Source organism: Python bivittatus, unplaced genomic scaffold, assembly GCF_059951505.1.
Source record: "Python bivittatus isolate LINGU-HERP-01145 unplaced genomic scaffold, Pbiv_v1 ctg000850_np1212, whole genome shotgun sequence".
NCBI lineage: Eukaryota > Metazoa > Chordata > Lepidosauria > Squamata > Pythonidae > Python > Python bivittatus.
Genome location: NW_028277112.1, coordinates 48,321,650 through 48,342,569, shown reverse-complemented (window position 1 = coordinate 48,342,569; position 20,920 = coordinate 48,321,650). Strand labels below are relative to the sequence as shown.

Below are 20,920 nucleotides of genomic sequence, written 5' to 3'. Positions count from 1 at the left end.
TAGCAGATAGTGGATTGAAAACAGTGGAGGATATAGAATGACAGTTCACCTGACTGAGACAATAAAAATATATTGGTGTATTTGAAAGAGAAGAACATACAAGATGAGGAGGAGTTATTATCCCCATGGGTGTGAGAGCACCTGTCAATCCAGAAAGTTTTGTCTTGAGTGAGCACACGTTTGTTCTATTTCAACCTTCTATCCCTCTAGGCCAGTGTTTCTCAACCTTGGCATCTTTAAGATGTGTGGATTTCAACTCCCAGGATTCTGGGAGTTAAAGTCCACACATTTTAAAGTTGCCAAGTTGAGAAAGACATGAAATTATCTTTAAACTGGATATACTCTTGTAATATAGGGGAGAAAATATGTTGTGACCCAATGACATCGCCTTTCCTGACCCAGTTACTAAGCAAATGGAGGGTTCCAGAGAATTATATATCAACGTACATTAAAAAAAAAAAAGATTACATGAAAACAAGTAAATCAGACACTTACTGAGTGCAAGCTTTCATTTTCACGAAGACAAGCTGTTTGGAGTTCTGATTTCAGAGCTGCAATGTGATGCCGATGAGATGTTATTTCTCTTTCTAATGTGGAGACTCTGGAGCATGCAAGCTGATAGACATCAATGAAACTTATAATCATAGCCTTAAAGGAAAAGCAAAAGGAATGATTATACTTCTCTATAAAAGATGTGCCATCTTTGCTGAATTCCATGTTTCTGAAAATGTACTTATCTTTTAGCATATGTATGTTTCTCTTTATATATGTAAATATATATATATATATATATATATATATATATAACACACACACACACATGCACAAAATCTTAAATTCTGTCCCAACAGAAAATTATTATCTTAAAATATACATATTGTACGCTTTTGTGCCAATATTATAAATTGTAATTTGTTACTTAATTGTTTAAACAAACACTATTTTGATTTGTAAACAGAGCTTTATTGGTTCTATTTAAACTCATCTCTCAGTTAATTTTATTCAGCCAAGCTGAGAATGCCATCAGAGATAAGTATGAACATTTTGAAAACGAATGGAGTTGCTAATTCTCCCACCTCACCTTTAAAAGGAATTGGATTTAATTTGGCATGGAACCTAAAGAAAGTAACAGACCTCTGAAAATAAATAATCTGATTACAGTATAGCTGGGAAAATAATTCTCTTCAGGTATACAGAAGAAGAATGTCCCAGCAGTGTAATATTGATCCGACTGATAATAAAGTTAACAGCACAATTGAGCATAAATGATCTGGCAGTGTTGGTAACTTGATATCTGACCCAAATAGTATAACAGTGCTGGGATTACTGGAGTTCTTTACAACTGGTTAATCACTTTTTGTTTCCATAAACCATCCACTTTATGGTTTCCTTCTGAAGTGACCTGCACTGATTTCTCAAATGTACGAACAGCAGTAAGGCTGATAAAAAACTTCACTGATTAAGTAAAGATTGTTAGTCATGTTCCCCCTCCCCCCCCAAATAAAGCAACTCAAGGTTTGAGAATGATCAAGCTGGCAAACATAAATGCTCCTGTTTAAGATACCAAATTCATCTATAGATATTCCAGAAACAGTTTTAAGATTCAAGATTTAATTCATGTGTGGACAAAATAATAATTAAAAAAAAAATCATTTCTACAGAAGTATATCAGCAGATTGCGGTGTTTATGTGTTACTGCTGTTTTCACTTTTCCAAGCCTTTTTATGCCCAATTATAACCAAAAGGCCACAATGTGTTATTCTTGCTAAAGCTGAAATGAAAGTGGTTTGCACAGACACTGTGTTTAATAGATTCTGCCATTGCTACTAAATGTTAATAGATCTAACAGTTTTCACACATGGTACCAATAATGAGTGTGCATTTGAAATGCATCACTTGTGCTTGATGTCAGTGTATGGCAAAGAGCCATAATTAAGCTGACTATAGTCAACGATATAGCAAGTGTATTTTTTCACCAATTTACAGAAATGCTCGTGGAAAAAACTGACCAAAAGAACAATAAATAATCTAACATACTTTATGTCAAGGGTTAAATACATTCATCTATCATGGAAAAATAAACAAACATTTGTCATATTTCTTTTTTTCCCTAGGAGATGAATCTTTCTTTTTTATACATAAAAGGTTAAAATTAGTGTTTTACACTTTGCAAACAGAAAAAAGTTATGCAAAAGTATAAAGCACTTGGTGTAATGCCTTAATGCAATAATAATAAAAAAAAAAACCTATAGCTATTATGAATCTTGTTATAATCCAGTTTAATCTCCCAAGTGAAATTTCAACAGGGCTATATACATTTTAATTTGGACAAGTTCTTTGAGGTAACATTTCCTAGTTTCCCAAAAGGAACCATGGAATTTTCAGTATCAAGTGCTCAGAGCCTCATATTTAAATCTCAGTGGAAAGATGGTATTTCCAGTAGTCCACTGTATTTATTAGTGTGCTGCCAAGAACTGATTTATTGCTGACTCAGCATAAAATATCCTATGGGATAATTAAGAAAAATCAAGGTTTCTGTTTAGGAAAAAGAGAGAAGTACTTTACTACAGACTATGGGCCAAAGAGTGTATAGAACATGTAATACAAAGCTCTACTTTTGTTCTGTAAATACCACACAAGCATGTGAAAATTAATTTTAGACAGTTCATTAATTGTACAATGAAGAAGTCATATCTGTATATAACTCCTCATGATGATGAAAAAACAGCCCAGAGTCTCTGTTTTGAGGTTCACTGGACCATTCTCTCCAAACTACAGAGATTAATATTTTTACCACATTATTTAGAACGAACATTATATGGAATTAAATGGTGGAACATAATTCTGATGTGGAGTTCAATGGTAATAATTCTACATGCGGATAGTTCTATATGTAATGAAAAAAATGTTTTCCTAGGAGTCATACAAGCGCTCTATCTAAAAAGTATTAAAGTTGTGTTTGAGGAAAAACAGTGAATGAATCCCAAACAATGCCCTGCTAATTTCTGTTCTAAAGTCATCTGTACAAAAGAGAAATAAAATTACTGTTTTGACATTCCATGTTTGCAAGTGAAGAGACACCAAAAGTAGCACAGAAAGATTCAGGGTCATGGCTATCCATGCTCAAATTCAGCTTATATTTTATCTTAAATAAATACAAAACAAATTTCTCATTCTACTGAACAATGGAGAGGAGAGGGGGATAGCCCATAAATTGTTCCGGATTGCAAATAAAAGGAACTCTTTATTTTCCCTACAGTTATCTTTAGATATTTCTGCACTGAATTTATTTCTGTATGGATCTTGGCTTAGGTGCATTCTTTTAGGCTTCAAAGAGATCCACCACCAATACAGCATCAATTCACGTATAAGTATGACCTATTCAAAAAGCTTCTTCTTGTCTGCCTTGCATGGCCTTTCCATGGTCTTTCAGGTCTGTTGGATGATGATGATGATTTTAATTTCTGCCTGATTCTACTAATTTTTAGTGAATTTCTCTTCCAGGTGCTGTCACATTCTGAGTACAGTTATCTTTAGGAACAACTTTTCAGGAACCCCAAGGATGTATAGGATGAAGGGCGAGGGGGGAAATCCTCTACAGAACATACCACCATGATCCTACATACTGATTTCACAGTTTAACTGAAACAGATGTCTAAAAAGGAATGTAATGTCATAAGTATGAAATACCTTTTTTTTTTTCTGAACAAGCAATATGGTAACAGAAAAACTAACAAAAGGACATGTGATACTAGCCCACATCATTATAAATAACAAGGAAAGAACAGATATTCCAGCTATAGTATTCTTTATTAAAAAGCAGTTGAGTCTTACCAGCTATTACATGGCAAGCAGTTTTTACAACCCACAAACATTCATATGGCACATTCATTTTAAAACCAAGATCCTTTCCAGACGAAATGCCAGTGGAGCAAGAAATATGGCCACAGCCATTTTGAAGGCTGAAGAATTTTAATTTTAAGCATTAAGAAGCCACTTTAAATTGAAATGCAGGATGTAGATTAATAACATCTAAAACATACATATGGCTGCCAATTTTACAGTAAAAACACAACAAACTATTCAGAAGAAACCAAATGCAGAAAAGTAGTAAGAGAAAAAAAATCTATTTCCGGAGTGACCTTCTTCCTGTCCTTTTAGCCTTCTTACCTTCCTATTATACATTGGTTAAGAATATATAAACATCTCATGGCAACAGTAAGCTTGGTGATAGCACAATTGATTCCTAGAGAATTTGCCAACTGAAGAAAACGCCCATTAGCAAAACCAACTTCCAAACATAATCGCTTGCCAAATATATACAATAATATAGTAGTTTCAAATTGCAAAAGAAAATAAATACCAAAGGAATTCCTCTGAGCATGGGAACTTGTAATAGAAACGTCTAAGCAGGAAAGAAGGAATCATGGCTCTCAAATGCTGCCAGAGCTACTCTCCAAACATTTTTTTATATATACATAATTTTTATTAGACATTTTTACATAAGTAATAGACATGAGAATATGTAACGAGAAATTAAGAAAAAGAAAAAAGAAAAAGTGCAAGAAATGATACACATAAAGAAAAAGATATATAAAGCGAGTTCCGATTTTGTTTACAGCAGTTACAAGCAAACTTATCTCTCCTCCCTCTTTAAGATTACATTACATGGTTCCCTTCTTTCCATATTCAACCCTTTTTAATCAGGAAATCTGTAAATTACCAATTCATTTTTTTCATTTTCAAAAAGTCCATAAGGTTTCCAGTCTTTTATGAAAGTATGTTGTCCAAACATTTGTGTAATGTGTATATGAGTGTGTGCGCCTGGGTGTATGGATGAGAGAGAAAAAAAGAACAAGCATTTAATATAAATATGTCATGTTAAGAATTGATTCTATTATAGTTTGTGAAACAGGTCAAGAAATTTGAAGGTATACACACACACAGACGAGTATTTATATTTTTGTCCAGATAAAGTTGTATCAATATAAAGGAGCAAAAAAACCAAAAAAAGAAGAAGAAGAAGAAGAAGAAGACCAAATACAAAATCTCAAAGCTAGCTGGTTTATATAAAAATTATATCATAAATGGAAGAATAAGAAGGCAATGCAGAAATTAAAGATGATATATAGATTAAAAAATGTTCCATTAAAAATCTTTGGTTTCTTTGTAATGAAAAAAGAAGAAATATCCAAATTAAAATTTACCTGTTAGGCTTTCAGCTTTCAGAAAATTCCTGAACTAAAATGAATATTAGTAGATAATAAATTAATCCAAGGGCAATGTATATGAAGAAATGAAAAAGAACAAGAGAGACAATAATACATGGACTTCAAAAGTACCTGAAAGTGCAGTAAAATACTTGGATAACAATCTGAAGTGACTACTGTACAGATACTAAATTGGTCCAAAAGGTGAAACAGGCAAAGAATGTTTAATGTAGATATATTCAAAACAGAATACCCACTTAAATTGGGTATTTCGTAGAAAATTATATATCCCTTCCACAGGGCACCATCAAACACTTTTTTCCCTTTTTTTGCAATTTGGGTCTTTTGCTTTATTTGCTGTGTGTGAAGTACCCACCATGCTTGAAGTGCAGTTAGTGATGCTTAAAGTAACATGTCAGAGAATAAGGCCAATAGAAGACATATGGCTTTCATTGCCATTTTAAATGGAAGTGTTTGTTAGCCTTTTTTTTTTTCCAAAGCCATTTGTTCCCCCCTTTTCTGCAGTTTTCTTGCATAGTGTACAAAGTTATGTGAAACTTTTCCCCAACCAACAGAGATGAAGCTAACAGATGAAGCTAACACACAAAGGAAATGAGGCTTCCATGCATCATTTTATTGTTAAGGTACGAGAGAAAGAGGCTGTAGTAGGTGAGCTGCAGAATTTTAATTTTCTCATAAACGTACTTGTAAAAATCATTTCAGGTTTCAGTCTTGTAATGGCTACAGAATGGGCTGTACTCTCTGATGTGTTTTCAGGCAAAAAACACTTGGGGGTCTCAAGGGAAACCGCATTTGATAAAACTGCTTTTTGCTGTTATCTGGTCTTCCCCACTTGACAGATTTTTTTCTGACCCCAACTCTGTTTTAGGCTACATTTAAATATGCAAAATGCAATCTGAAGACCCCAGAACAGAGAACGTGAGACTATGAGAGCACTAGGCTCAACCAGCCATTTCATTTTCAGTATCAATTCTGTCTCTCCCCCCCTTCCCCCACAATAAGATGTTGGTGGACACCCCAAGGAGATGAAGCTCTCAATAATGACAGGATTTTCTGGGGGGGGGGCGGGGACCTGAAGAGAGCAATCATTGAAAATTGACAGATGGGACGGAAAGTGCTTCTACTGGAAACCACAACAGACTGGCATATAAAAGCCATCATGGCATTTATTGCCAAGCATAGCTGTCCTAAGAGTAATACTATATTCTAAAATTAAACTTGCAGTCCACCTGACGGGAATGTTTTAAACTGAATTCCTGCTTTGAGTAGGGGGCTGGGCTCAGTGGCTTGACACTGCCCCCCTCCAATTCAAAATATGCTTACCAGGGAATGCATGTATGTATGTATGTATGTAAGTATGTATCTGTGTGTGTGCCTGTGTATGTGTGTGTATATTCATTCTGAGTTTGTGAGTAAAAGGGTCTAGCCCATACTCTATTATGATTAGGCAGCAGTCAAAGTACAAATATTTTCAATAATTAAGTAACTGGCAGAGTTACTCATTGCAACAATAGGTTTTTCCCTAGAAAGGGGCCATTGAGTCCTACTGCCTACCTGATGTAGAAAGTCAAACTACAGCATCCCTACCCATGGGCTGCAAAATTTCCACTGGGAGGGGGGGAAACAACTACTTTTCTGGGTAGGCCAGCTGAGCTTAACTATTGGTGCTCTCCCTGTGTAGGTGGTACACAGGGAGAAAAGACCTCCCGGATGGTTAACTACTATTTGGCCTTCAGTCAGTTCATTTCACTCAACTTCATGACTCTGGTTAATTGGTTCTACTCTCACTCAAACTGCTCTTACTGCTAGGAATGTTTTCTAGCATTAAATTAGAATCTGTCATTCTGTAATATAAATTCATTATTTCATGTTCTGCATTCTGGAATGATGGAGTATTTCCTCTGAGTGACATCCTTTCAGAGGTTTGAAGAGGCTATCATGTTCTCCCCTCCATCTTTTTTCAAGGCTAATTTTCAATTCCTTTACTCAAATTTAATTTCTGGTTTCCTGATCATCCTCATTACTCTTCTTTGAACCTGTTCCAGTTTGCTTAATGCTTCTTAAAGTGTGTTATCCAACTAAACAAATAATTGACTCAGATGATATGTTTATAGAACTAAGATATGAGCAGTGATAAGCAGCTTCTTCCCTTTCTATGTTGCACTGTGATACGTTTAATAGGAAAAAGATTCTTCATCTTGCTAGAGTGGAAGGAGGGAGTACCATGGAAGTAGATGAAAAGAGTACCCAAGAATGTGCTGCTGCTAATTCTGCATTTCTTAGTAATGTTTATCATAGCAAACTATGGTATCTTTCTAAGCTACTTTGCCAGGACAAAAGCACCTTCTTTTTTATGGTTAAATTCAAGGACTCCATTCATTATCAGAATATTTCTGAGTCCAATTCAAAGTGCTGACAATTACAACTCAAATGACTCTACCTGGACCTTGGGGTCATCTTTGGAAATCTTCCTCTGTGTCCTTTACCAATCTGAACTGGTAAATGCTTATGTTTTGGGGAGAAGGCATAGCCAGTTAACGTGCCTCATCAAAAAAATAATTCCTCCTAGATAGACCCACATAGCAACAATACTGCCGAACCAGCATTCCTTTGCCTAATAAAAGCTTTCTCTAGAGACACAAAGTATATTATCCTTTCTGACACATGTAATAATCACAATTATTACAAAATGTGATCAGTTGATTTTATATAACCAGTTTTATTTTGTCATACCATGCTTTGGAGGAGTAGTATAGTATCTTATTATTTAGGAATATTGTATTATTTATTATTTACTATTGTTGAATTTCTTGTGCTAGGGAGAGGTGCCTGTACAGTTTCAGTTTTATACTTAAGTGTGACTTTGAAATTGGAATTGCACCAGCATCTCTTCTGGCCATATTGTTCCCTTCATTGAGTAGGTAATAAAGAAAAAGCAAATCTGCTCAAGGTGTATTGCCTCAATCTTCTCCAACGCTCCAACTGGGAAGGGGTAGGATTGAAATCTGAAATTTAGCGCAACAGTGTTCAGGGCTACCTATTTATTTTAAAGGAGATTAAATCTCCAGGACCAGATGGATTGTACTCTAGGGTTTTGAAGGAATTTGCAAACTTGCTGATGCTCTGACCAAATCTTTAAGATCTTTTTTTTTTTCCTTTGTAGTTTAGCCAAACCTTAATCTTTCGGAAATACTAAAGTACAGGTGAAGTACTAGAAGACTGGAGAAATGCAAATGTATCTGCCTTCTAAAAAGGGAAAAGGAGATTCAAATTGTTAAGTGTGGGCTGGATTGCACAAGAAATCGATACACGGTTTGAAAATGATACTGAGAAAGTGTTCATCAACTGTTCATCATCAAACTGAAGAGGGTTTTGAGTTGGTGTCCTCATCCATGATTTCTTGTACCTTTGGAAATTCAAATAATGTTCTATGAACTAAAATTAGATGATGGTCTGAGCATAGGTCACAATTATGCCCCTGAAAAGTGTCTTTGTGCTTTTAATTGCTTTTAAGAATATACAAATTATCAGCAGAATAACCCAGACATACTACTAAGAATCTTGGGAATTCTTCTCTAAATTGTAATACAAGTTAACCATATCTCTGACTATATTACTGTCATGACACACCTCTCTTCCATTCACTTTGATGAGAAATGATGGCATTAAGAAAATCAGAGCTCTCTATTCAAGTAATTTATGCTATTGGCTAAAAACATGGAATCATTTCAGCTTTGGCAAGATAAGCAATATATCCCAGAAAAAGTTCAATTTAAAATATGATGTCCAACTATGACTGCAAGTTTAATATAAAGGGGAAGATATTAAAAACACAACTTCTATTAATTTGAAAAAAAGGACAAAGCTTACATCTCCCTAAAGCATTCAGGCATGCAATCATACTCATGCATACAGAGTGACATTTAAAGCTAACCATAGTATTCTTCATGTTTTTTTGAAAACACCTAGATACATGTCATCTTAATGTTCTCAATGTTAATTCCTTTGTCATATAGTTATAAACTCAGCAGATTGCACCCTGAAACAAAAGCCAGATTCTGTTCTTCTCTATGTAAGGCTAACACTTTAAATATTCCTTCTAAACTAGTCCTGCTTTCATGTATTCCCTCCTTGTGGTGCTACCTGAAGCAAGTCACATTATCATAGTGTGCACGGGTTGAAGATTTCTCGACTCTATTTCAGACACCACCCATTTTTTGACCTAGCCTCTTAAATCATTATCTTCCCAACTATTCCCATTGTTTGTGATACAGTATCTCACCAATGATGTGTTAAAGAGGGACTGAAATGAAATCAACCAGTCTTGAGTCTGTTATCCCAACTCTGTGGAACAAAGAATGTGACACTCTTAACATATGCCTCTACTGAAGCCATAAAAGTAACAAAATTTATGCCTCCTGAAGACCGATGCTGCAAGCTACTAATAAACTGTACTAGGGTTCAGTTGTTGATCTTATCAACCATTTATCTCCACTAGATCACAATCCATTCCGCAGACCAGAAACAACACATGCCACATATATACACACTGTGACAGCGTAAAAGGGGGGGGGGAATCTCAAAAGACTCACAGATTTGAAACTGGCACACTTTTAAAATCTACACTGCTAAGCAAGGCAAACTTTTAGCAGACATCTTGAATACAGGCTGGTATTAAATTCCCCCTAAACTTTTTTCCCCTTTCATTTGCTATTTAGGATATCACTTGGCATGCAACACCCTATTTCCCCAATATAGAAGAATTGTGGAATTAGCAGTCTAGCCAGTTTCTGATGCACAGTTTTTTATTCTGAGCCATTTACCCTGCATTTTCCTTAATACTATAGTTGCATATTCATTGCTATATTCTCCTTTAACTGCTGTCACTTAAATTGTCATGCAGAACAGGGCAAATCAGGGTCAGTTTATGTAAGCGGTATCACTCTGAAGAACTTCATCAGTCTTTATTTCAATGCATTATGCAAAAAAACTTGACATTAAGAGAGCCTTAACTGACAGCAAATGAAATCAATCACTAAATCACTAAGCCATAATAAACTCGCTCAAGTTGCAGATAAGCCTTCCTTCCCCAGACCTCCACCGCAGCACCCCATCAAATTATATTCTTCTCCAAAAAAGCTGACAGTTCCATTGCTAAGTCCAGTATTACTAATTATAAAATTTCACATAAACTTTTGACTTTCAAAAGTATTCATAAAGACAAGAAAAGAAACCCAGTATCAATGCAGGCTGCTTGTGACAGGTAGCCTTAAAAAGCAGGCATCTGAATATGCAGTTAGGAGGCAAACACAACTGGATCTGTCCTTAGTCAAAGGCAAGACTGAAAAAGTTCATTCCTCAACCTTTTCAAGTCTGTTAGTCAATATTCTCACATTGATTTTTAAGGAGCTTCAATGGTGACCTTAGTTGCTCATTTTCACATGCAAAACATTCTGTCAAAATAGACTCCTTCCCCATTTAAGCCTCAAAAGAAAGCTTTCAGAACTAACGTGGCAACTTTCGACCTTTCTCTGCACGGAAGTATTTAATATAACTTGCTGCTTATGTCAAGGTTTAGTGTAACTTTCATCCGTATGATCTTGGTCACTTCAAATCTCTATCTCTATCTCTGTCACTACATCTCTTGATCTCTATTTCTATCTCTATCTAAAATAAATATCTGGAAATAAATGTGTAGTATCATTGCTACAATACAATTAAATACCATATTCAGTATAGCTGATTCAATACATTAACAGTAACACATAGTACAATATATATATTTAAGACTAGTTCATCTCCATAAAATTTTTGCAGCATATGTGACTATATTCATATATATCTTTTCCTGTCCATTCCAGTATTATGAATAGCAATATATAAAACATCAAAAGTCATACTTTTTTTATTTCAGAGAAATGCGAAAGTTATTTTCACACACTTGTGGAGATGTGGAGAGAGATTTTATATGGAAGTATAAATATCAAGGAGCAGCTCAGAACAAAAAGAAGAACAGATAGAAACAGATAACATTTTGGATAAAAAGAAAGAAAATATGCTATTGGAAGGGACTGGAACAAAACAAGGAAAAGTTATAGAGATAATCACTTTTTTGACGCCTCACTGCACTTAGTGGTATGTAAACAGTTCAGCATCCTTATAGCATTCTGCAACCTCTTCAGAGCCGCTTTTATTTTTCCATAAAACTACTTGTTTGCCTTTTCTTAACGTTAAAGAACAAAAGTCAAAAGAAATCAGACTCCTTTAGTTAGTACCTATACTACTGGATTTTTATTTTATTTTTTTCCCCTATCCATGGACACTATTTACATTTGGAAAGCAAAGCATTTTATTTTAGCTCATTTTTCACATTAAGGCTAGGAGTTCATACATCCTTTGTATTTGTGTTTACCCACCTGTTTTTTAACCAATATTAAGACTGAAGACATAGAGGAGATACGCTACATCAGAACATTTCCCCCTTTTTTCCAAACTTTTAAAATGCCACCTAGCCTGGAGACCTTATTTTGGCCTTGACAGCTTTACATTTTAAATGCAGGAAAAAACCCAAAGGGATGTAAATAAGTGATTAAAAAAGGAAGGTAAGCACCCTCCCCTCAACTAGGACCTTCACCCTCAAAGCAGTAGCCAAAATTATAGTTCATTTTGAAGGCAAACCTAGCTAGGTAACAGCTGCACCTCACTGACCTTGGCTGATTTCAAAAAGCTAAGCAAAGCTAGACTGAGAAGACAGGGAAAAATGGTAACAACCTGGAAAAAGACAATGGGAAACCATTCCCATACTGTGGCCCAGAAAACAACATGAATATGTTCGCAAAGCCAGCTGAGTTTGACTCTAGGTGACTTTACCTTTAGAGGAGAGACATAAACCTGAAACTGAATAATAAAAATTTGCCTTGTATCAAATTACATTATTTGTCCATCAGTTACTTAGTTACTACCTTTCTTCTTCTTCTTTTAATTTGATGCCAAGAACTGGACTTGCAAACTGCCTACACATAAAGCATGTCCTTTCCCGGCCCCTCCCCAAATATATATAAACTAAACACTGTAACCCTTTCCAAAAGCCCAGCACAATTTAGAAAAACAGTGAAACACCATATGACACACTGAGCAAACCACTAACATCTCATAGAAGAAAAATAACAAAGCTTAGACTAAGCACACTTCCACCCCAAATTCTCCCCTAAATTACCCTGTTTTAAAATGCTCCAGGAAGGCCAGAAACCAGGCTTTGGCAATGAGGCAATTTCGTACAGGATAGGACGACCCTTCAAGTATATTGGTCCTAGGTTATTTAGGGCTTTATGGGTCAATACCTATAATTGCGCTTGGAAAGAGTGGGAATTCATGCAGATTAATTTGCACGGGAACAGCCTCCTCTTGGTGCCAGAGACCAGTTAACAATCTCATTGTAGAACTGTTTAGAATGCGCAAGAGAGATATACAAATCATGAATGTTTTGGGACTTAACAATATTGTATTGATACCTTCAGCAAGAATAAATTGTGTTGAAACTGTCCAGGGTGAGCCAGTACATGGGCTTCAGAACAGCTCTATAGTGTTGATCGTGGAAATCTGTGTATTTTACATATCTGCACGCCATCGGTTTGAATGGCAAATAATGAGTGCTACCACCTGGAAAAAGCACTTCTATTTGCCTTCAAAAGTCTCGCAGAGTACATTTTCTAAGATGCAGTATTTGCCACAATGTTCCGAACAGACAAGAAACAACATAATTATCTTTGTATTTGTAGATAGATATTTTCCCTTGGGTCCTGAATGCTTGTTTTTGCAGACCTACTAGTGCTATTGAAAGAAGCAGAAAATGCAGCAGGAATGTAACATTTTATGTTACATTTATCTCTGCCCAATTGATTAGAGGAGCAATCTTTAGCTTCCGTGTACAATACGATATGATAAGCCATGACTACATCATACATGGATGCATAATTTACATAAAATAAATGGAGGACGTAAGCCCTTTATAAATTTATAATGATTATACTCTATCACTCAGAAGCAGTGTTAACACTCCCCTCTGCTACTATAAAACTAGTAACACCCTCCTTCTGTTGATGAAGCAGTTTTCAGACAAAAGAAAATCAGAGTGGTACCACAATGGGAAACTAGAGATACTTTATATGTTACCTGCCTACACATGCACCCATGCAGCTACAGCTCCTGAGCGTAAGCAAGAAAGATGGAGTTTCTCCTCACCTTCCCTAGTTTGTGATCTTCCTCATCACAAAGGGATGAGGAAGAAGTAAGGGCAAAAAAGAAAGGTGTGTCACTTTGAGTAAACTAAATGCAAATGGATCTGGTAGTCAGGGGGCAATCAGACAGATGAGATCCCAGAATCCAGCATCCTCCGTGATATATATTCTGTGCAGTAGCTCACATTGAGTTTCACATTTTTTTGGTACCATCCTGCTGCTTGCTCGCTGATAGCTTCAACTTCTGCAAGAGAGCACTGCTTGCTTGAGATCAAAGTTGTTGTCACTAGCTGGAGGCAAGAAGACAATGCCTAGACAGGTACTTATGTACTGCTAAAATTGAAAAACACTCAGTGTCCTTTCCCTGCTGACTGATACCTTTCAGTGGTTGCAGGCAGTGGAACACTGGATCATCGTGGTGTCTCCATGTGTCCACTTTGGTGGAGGGTCAAATTATTTATTGGTTCCTGTGGATCACCACCAGCGCCACCAGATTTAGAGTCAGATTCACAAGGGGGGAACTTGCTGAAGAAGCAACAAGGCCGCATACTATTTCCTGTGCCAAGGAAAAAGCCTCCTCTACGATGCCAGATGATGGTGTCACTGCTACCACAGAGGGAGCAAGCATTTTACTAAAATCAAGACTCTTTGCAGCAGCCATCACCTTTCCTTGTTGAGCTGATCTTAACATGGCCTTCGGTCTGACTATCCCTTTCTATCCCTAGTCATGGCTTTGTGGGGAGTAGAGTTTTTATTGGAAAGGTGGAGGGATAGTATAGATATAGCTAGTGATGTGTCTTAAATTGGAAAAGGACTGTTATTTAAAAGATGGGGTGGGGGTATTTCATGCATATATGGAGACAGTAAGCAACACAGAGGTGCTTCATCGGAAGTATATACATAACACCTAATTGGAAGAATTAATTCCCCCCCACCCTGGCCCCTGTCCAAGGCAGGCAGGTCTTATCTGGGAAGGGCTACGGTTAAGATGAATGGGGTGGGAATGGAAATCTCTCTCTCTCCCTCCCTCCCCTTTAACAACCCACTCACTACACTGCCAGAATGGTTCCACACTAACTTACATGTGCTGCTTAAAACCCTGCTGCTTTGCTCCAGCACTCTGCACCCTGCATCACCCCATTGGGTTTAGCCCATAGTATCAGGAATTGCTGCTGTAATGGCCCAGGAACAATAAAAAAAACCAGCAAGATAACATACAGTTACCCAGAACTTTAGGAGTGCTTGAAAAACGTGTCACCAGAAGTGGCTACTGGTGTTTTGTTGTGATGCACTGTTATGTGCTTGAAACTAATCTCCCAGCTGTTTTGTTTCAAGTATAGAATACACTAAATGACTGTTCCAAACTCAAGATAGTTTAAGTTCAAATTGTTGGCTATTAAAAACCTGGATAAATACAGTATATGCACAGTAAGGGCACCAACGGAGCATGATTGATCAACATAGATGAAAGAAGTTTACAGTTGGCTTACATGCATCAAGGCAGTAATTCCCACCCACCCACCCAAAAACACAATCCAGAAACCAATTTAGTAATGCAGCTCGTAAGAGATTTCTCATCCCTACATCTTGGCGGAAGTCTCAATTAAGAGATTCTCTTAGTTAATATTATGTTGTATGAATATATACTTTCTAATTGAGTCTTCTGCTAAAGAGGGAAAGTTCAATGTAGGAGGGGAAAAAAAATACTTTCCACCTTCCCACCCCACTGAATGTTACAAAATTCTTTCCTGTACTGCCACACTACTTCATCATCTTTTACCTAAACATTTTTTTTCCAGTGGTTCCTCGTGAGAAAGATGTAGCTTCTCTGAAGAAAAAGATGCTCCTTTCTGATCCTTTTCTATCACTATGATATTTTTTCTAAGTAGGATGCCTAAAACTGTTCAAAATATTTTTAACATGACAGCTTAATAGATACCTATATAATTCAATGTATATATTTTCTATCCTATCCTTAATAACCTCTACTGTGGATTTTTTTCCTTTTCACTACCACAGCATAAGCTGACATTTTCAATGAATTATCTTCCACAATCCTAGGATTCTTTCGGGTTATTCACCATCCTCTTACATCCCATATAGCTTACATTTATTTTGCAAAAGTGAGGTGTGCATGCATGTTTGTGTGTATGAAGGCTTTGCCAAGTGTTCATAACTCAGCAGTTAGTTAAGTAACTGCTTATTTGATATTTTGTTGACAAAGTTCAGTGTGAGGGCAGAGTGGTTTATGCGGGGGCACAAGACCCTAATTCCACAAATGCACTGACAGGGTCTGGTGATGACTATCCCGGGGGTAAACTTCATTAAGTTCAATGACACCTGGGAATGGAAAAGCTAAATTTAGCAGATTAGGCATTCCCTTATGCCTGCCTTTTCCCATCCTCTACTCCTACTCCCTGTCCCCAGTGTTGCTTTGCTTCAGTGGAACATGAAACAGGAGAGGGTCCTTGATCATGATCATCTGGCCCTTCCATCACTCAAGGGCAGCAAACAGTAAAAGAAAATGCCACAAAGAATAATGTGGTGTCATACAGTACACACATGGTATATGGTGTGAAGCACGTTTGATTTGTTTTGTTGATTGCATCTGATGATGATCATGGAGGTCTGCATGTCTGCATTTTGTTCAGTTTTCATATTATGATATGCTAATAACAAAGTAATTGAATCATTTACAATGTCATTTATCAATATTCTATTAATTTGAGGATTCTCTGTTATATACAGTATATATGTGACAACCATCCCACGTGGCAGTTACCTTGTTATGCAATGACACCAAATTTTTAATTATTCTTGAGCTGCAATATTTTCAACATTGCTGAATGACTGATTATATTATGAACTTTTTATCATAAAAAGCATTCTACAACTGACATAGCCAGTAGACTATCTCCTAGAGCAGGAAAGAATAAGATTCCCAACTGTACCTCTATCCACACTTATTTGGGAATTTCTTTGAAGCAAACATATACATTAACTTTGTATAACAAGAAACTTAGCCCTCGAACTTCTAAACCCAAACTTGGCTCTCCTTCAGTATGACAAATAAGCCCTATATAGTTTGGGGCTGAGAGATGTCCTTAGTGTAGTTATTTTTCAAAAGGTTTGATAAGATAAACAATGGGAACAATTGTAAAATTACATTTAGATCCCAAGGAAAATAAATAAATATTGCAGTGGGGAAAAATGGTCTATGAGTCAAAGGAGTGTGTAATCCTTACACAAGTTAGAGGCCTTTCTTGAGTATGCAGGATCCTTTTCCCTCAGTAAATCCCAGCTACACTCTACACACTGATTCACCCTACTCATACATGGAAGGCTGAAGTGATTCACAGGAATAAATGATATCTCTTCAATTACAGCAGAAATTACCGTTGCCTAAAAGCAAAAAGCTCTCTCTTTTTCTGATGACTTCCAGCTTTGAAAAATGAAGCCGTTCCCTATGAGCACAGCAAGTTTCTGTTTTGTGGTCACATTACAGCAGGATTGGGGAACTGCAGCCCTTCAGATGTTGTTGGGCAAGAATTCCCATAATCCTGACCACTTGTGTTGGCTGGTGTTGATGGAAGATGTAATTTAATAATATCTGGAAGGCCAAAGGTTCTTTACTCTTGCTCTACAGTATAATTGTGTATTGGGCAAATGAGACAAGAAATGGATAGTATGTAAAAATGAGTTCATTGAGACCATACTAGTAGTTGGCCACTTGGAGATCATTTGTTATGCAATAGTTTATAATCAAAGCACCACTACAGTCCAATCCCAGTGAAAGGAAGAAACATAGTTTAGCAGTGGAAAAAATACTATGTATCCAAACATCTACTAGGCTAAGCACATGTCTATTTCTAGATGGGTCTCAGAAGCATTCTGAGAAACAATGGCGATGTTGGATGCACACAGCTATGGTTGGTTCAGAAGTGTTTTTCTGAGCACAATGCCTGGCACTGCCAAACACTTCTATTTTTATTTTCAAGGAAAAGATAAAACAAACTTTTCCCTGTTCTTTGTCCCACTTAATATGCAAAAGTGAGAGAAGAACAGAATGACCAAAGTCATTGCACCTTCCTAGCTCCCCAGGTGACCTTTGGATAAAAAAGGATTCGTTTTTCTTCTTTTTAATAAACGGCAGTGGTAGTAAATTTTATAGCTAAGCATTAGCCAGACTTGTTCCAGCATATCCATCATTACAAAAGGTTTATTTTAGTATAAAAATAAAGCTGGTCGTAGCTTTGTTTCTCAGAGGATAAAAAACATGACCACAGTGCCCTAGGATTTGCTGCCTTCCCCTTACCACGTTCAACTTTTTCCATTTAAGGTACCAGTTCAGCTGGTTCCTTCAGCCACATAAGCCTGTTCTTTGACCAAGCAATGTTTACAACTTCCTCTCCACTCCCTGTAACAGTAGGGGGAGCAGAGAGCAACAACTAACAAAAAGTTGGCAGGAGTGAAGAGGACCTTGGTCTACGGGAAGGCTGGCTGGGAAAAGTAGAGGAAGAGTTTGCTTCACATCAATGGAAACTAGCCAATAGTTCTTCAAGCATAGTTGCACCATAAAAGGGTTCCTTCACTTAAATTTGAAAGGTAATGCTTTTCTTTTCTTTTTCACTCCCAAATCCTTGAGAGTGCTTATCAGAAAAATGAGAATTTCTGTAATTTCTGAACATGAAGACAAATGAACCGCAATACAATAAACAGTAAAAATGAAAATGAAAAAAAAGAAAGAAATTTGAATAGCTACAATGTGTGCAAAGATGTTGGCCTAAGACTAAGGAGACTTTGGGCCAGTCTGTCATTCTTAACCCAACCTACCTTACAGGGTAGTTATTATGGAAAAAAAACAGAAGGAGGGCTACGTATGCCACCTTCAGGTCCTGGAGGAAGGGTGGTATAGAAATCAATCAATCAAACAGACAAACAAATTAGCCAGCCAGCCAGCAAGCTAGCTATGTGATATTGAGGAGGTAACATATGCACTGTACTTAAATAACAAGCAACAGAATATAATCAACATTGTAATGATTGCTTTCTCCTCTTATACAATTTAGATGTCAATCATATACGTCCTTACTTCTGAAAAATACCAGAAGTGATGGGGTCAATATATATGCTGTCACCTCAGAAAAGAAATGTACATATTCCTTAGCGATGTGGCCATGATTAACTATGGAATCAGCTGCTGGAAACTGAAACAAATATTCAAAGTTTGAACCAATGTGCTAGCAGAAAGGGAACCTAACTGTTTATAAGGTTTTACACATGTGAACATACTCAGGCATTTTCCACCTCCAAATAAATATATTTTTAAAAGATGATACAAATACAAATGTTTATTTTAACAGAGCTAGTAGCAGACCCAGGACAGGTGTGATTCTTCTATGCTAGTTGGATGGTGCTTCCTCCTTTCTCCCTGTGCCTGAATTTTAATGGGTTGTTTTGTTTTAAAAAGATGTCACATTGTGGATATCCTGTTGTCAGACCTAGTTTGGGTCTAAAGTTATGATATACATTTCCAAGATAAATACATGTATTTCAGTATTATCCAGATAAGAGTCCAAGAAATGTTGCCCATATACACATTCTGCATTAGGCCTCTTCCCAAAGGAATATTTTTGCACCATGATTTTTCTGCTGTAACCACAATTTGTGTAGGAAATGGACACAGGGATCCAGAACGAGGCAGGATAACTACACATGCATCAGGACATCATTGTGCAAATGACATGAATTATGTAATTCAAGTCATTTGCGCAACGATGCCATGACACATGTGATACCCCTTACCTCCCACCCCAACCCATTGATGCCAACAGAATGGATGTTACTTTTACTTTTAGTAACTTACTTTTACTAACAGCAGTACTATGCCTATGGAAAGATGAATCCTTTCACAAGAACACTTCAAACACACATTCTGTTGGATCATCCTGAATAAACAGGAAAAGAAAAAGGAACTTGCATTTTAGAAGCACTGTGTTCTGATTAGCACCTTGACATCTACATTCATTGTCCATTTTATATGTCAGAACACTCTCTGTCATCAGTCAGTGCCAGAAAGTGTCATTCACAAAGGGCCTAAAAAGATTTTAAAAAAAATCTAGAATCTTTGTCAGCAGCTGAACAACTCTAGCTGGCATAACAATCAGTCACTGTGATGCACCTCACTCTCATTTTGTTTCTCCTATGTGGAACAATGCTGTTGACAACCTGTGACATTGATAAGAGCAATAGTTTCTATTTCTGACCCCCTTGGAATATTTCTGGAATTATACTTCCAAAATAAAAACAAAAAAGAAGTCCAAGGCATACTCTCTTCCTTGCAACCACACCTGAATACATATTATGCATACTTTTCTTTGCTGAATCATTTTTTCAGTTCCATAGCAGTCCATTTAGAACACACAAAAAATATATTTTTTTTTCTAACAAAATGATTTGGTTTAAGCAGTAGTTGGATACCTCATTTCTCAATCACTGACAGCTCCCTTATGGAAATCTTTATTTCTAGCATTGGTTAATGTTTCGGGACATTTGGTGGCAAAGAAAGGTTACGGAAGACTCTGACCTGGAATGCTATAACCTCTGGCCCACCTTTCAGCCCTTCCATCGCAAAGGTCTCCAGGTGCAGCCTCGGCAGCTGCAGGGCGAAGTCATTCCTGCCTGCTGCAGTCCATGACAGTGAGATCTGATCTCTGACCTAAAAGGGAAAAAACAGTATCAATGGTAATTCCCCTTCAGACACATTAACTGGGATGAAGTGGGTCCCCTTGAGTCCACTGAGTGGACTTGCATTGATCGCTGGACCTGAAATCCATGAATAAATTTAGGACTAATTGATTTTTCGTTGCAAATAAATCTCTAATTCAGAGTGCTGGGAGAGAATGTTAAGAAGAAAAAGCTTCCTCCTCCCAAGACTGAAATGAGATAGGAAAGAAAGTCACTTAAGGCTCCTTGTCTAAGTGGAGCAGCACACAATTCTACACGCTATGCACAAGGTCTAGGTTCAAGAAATTCAGAAGTATGACGGACACTGTCACCACATTAATTTCAGCAAATGTGCCACCAGTGAACCTCTTTAAAAAAAAAAAAAAGGCTCTCACATTCACATAAATATCTTATTCTCATCAAAGAAAACACTTTTAAGTTAATTAAGCTGTGAGGTAGCAAAATTAGATTAGATAATGGAAATGTTTTTAAAACTTCAGCTGCATATGCAGCTAATTAAAAGTGGTAATAAGTACCTGTGAAAAGACTAAGTTCAAGTATCAAGTATTTTAGCATTAAGGACTACCTGGACAAAGTTTAAAAAAAAAATCTGAAAGGGAGGGGAACAAATGCATCATTTTCCAAATGTCAAGTAATTGGGATTTAAAGTATTTCAAAGGCACAATGTTTAAGAAACAACAAAACACAGAGCACTATAAATGAGAG

At 36.7% G+C, this 20,920-nt stretch overlaps 1 protein-coding gene across 4 annotated transcripts in view; it reads right to left on the bottom strand.

The window, feature by feature from the left end:
* CCDC171 (coiled-coil domain containing 171) overlaps positions 1-20,920 on the bottom strand; it is a 184,814-nt gene that overhangs the window by 24,812 nt on the left and 139,082 nt on the right. For 3 of the 4 annotated variants that reach the window (XM_025166216.2, XM_088129964.1, XM_088129965.1), the window contains 2 exons: positions 20,055-20,186; positions 496-648 (listed from right to left, as the gene is read on the bottom strand). In XM_025166216.2, coding sequence (XP_025021984.1) covers positions 496-648; positions 20,055-20,186 — 285 coding nt within the window. Of the gene's footprint in view, positions 1-495; positions 649-20,054; positions 20,187-20,920 lie in introns of those variants that run through there. The other variant, XM_088129966.1, reaches the window with a different exon arrangement.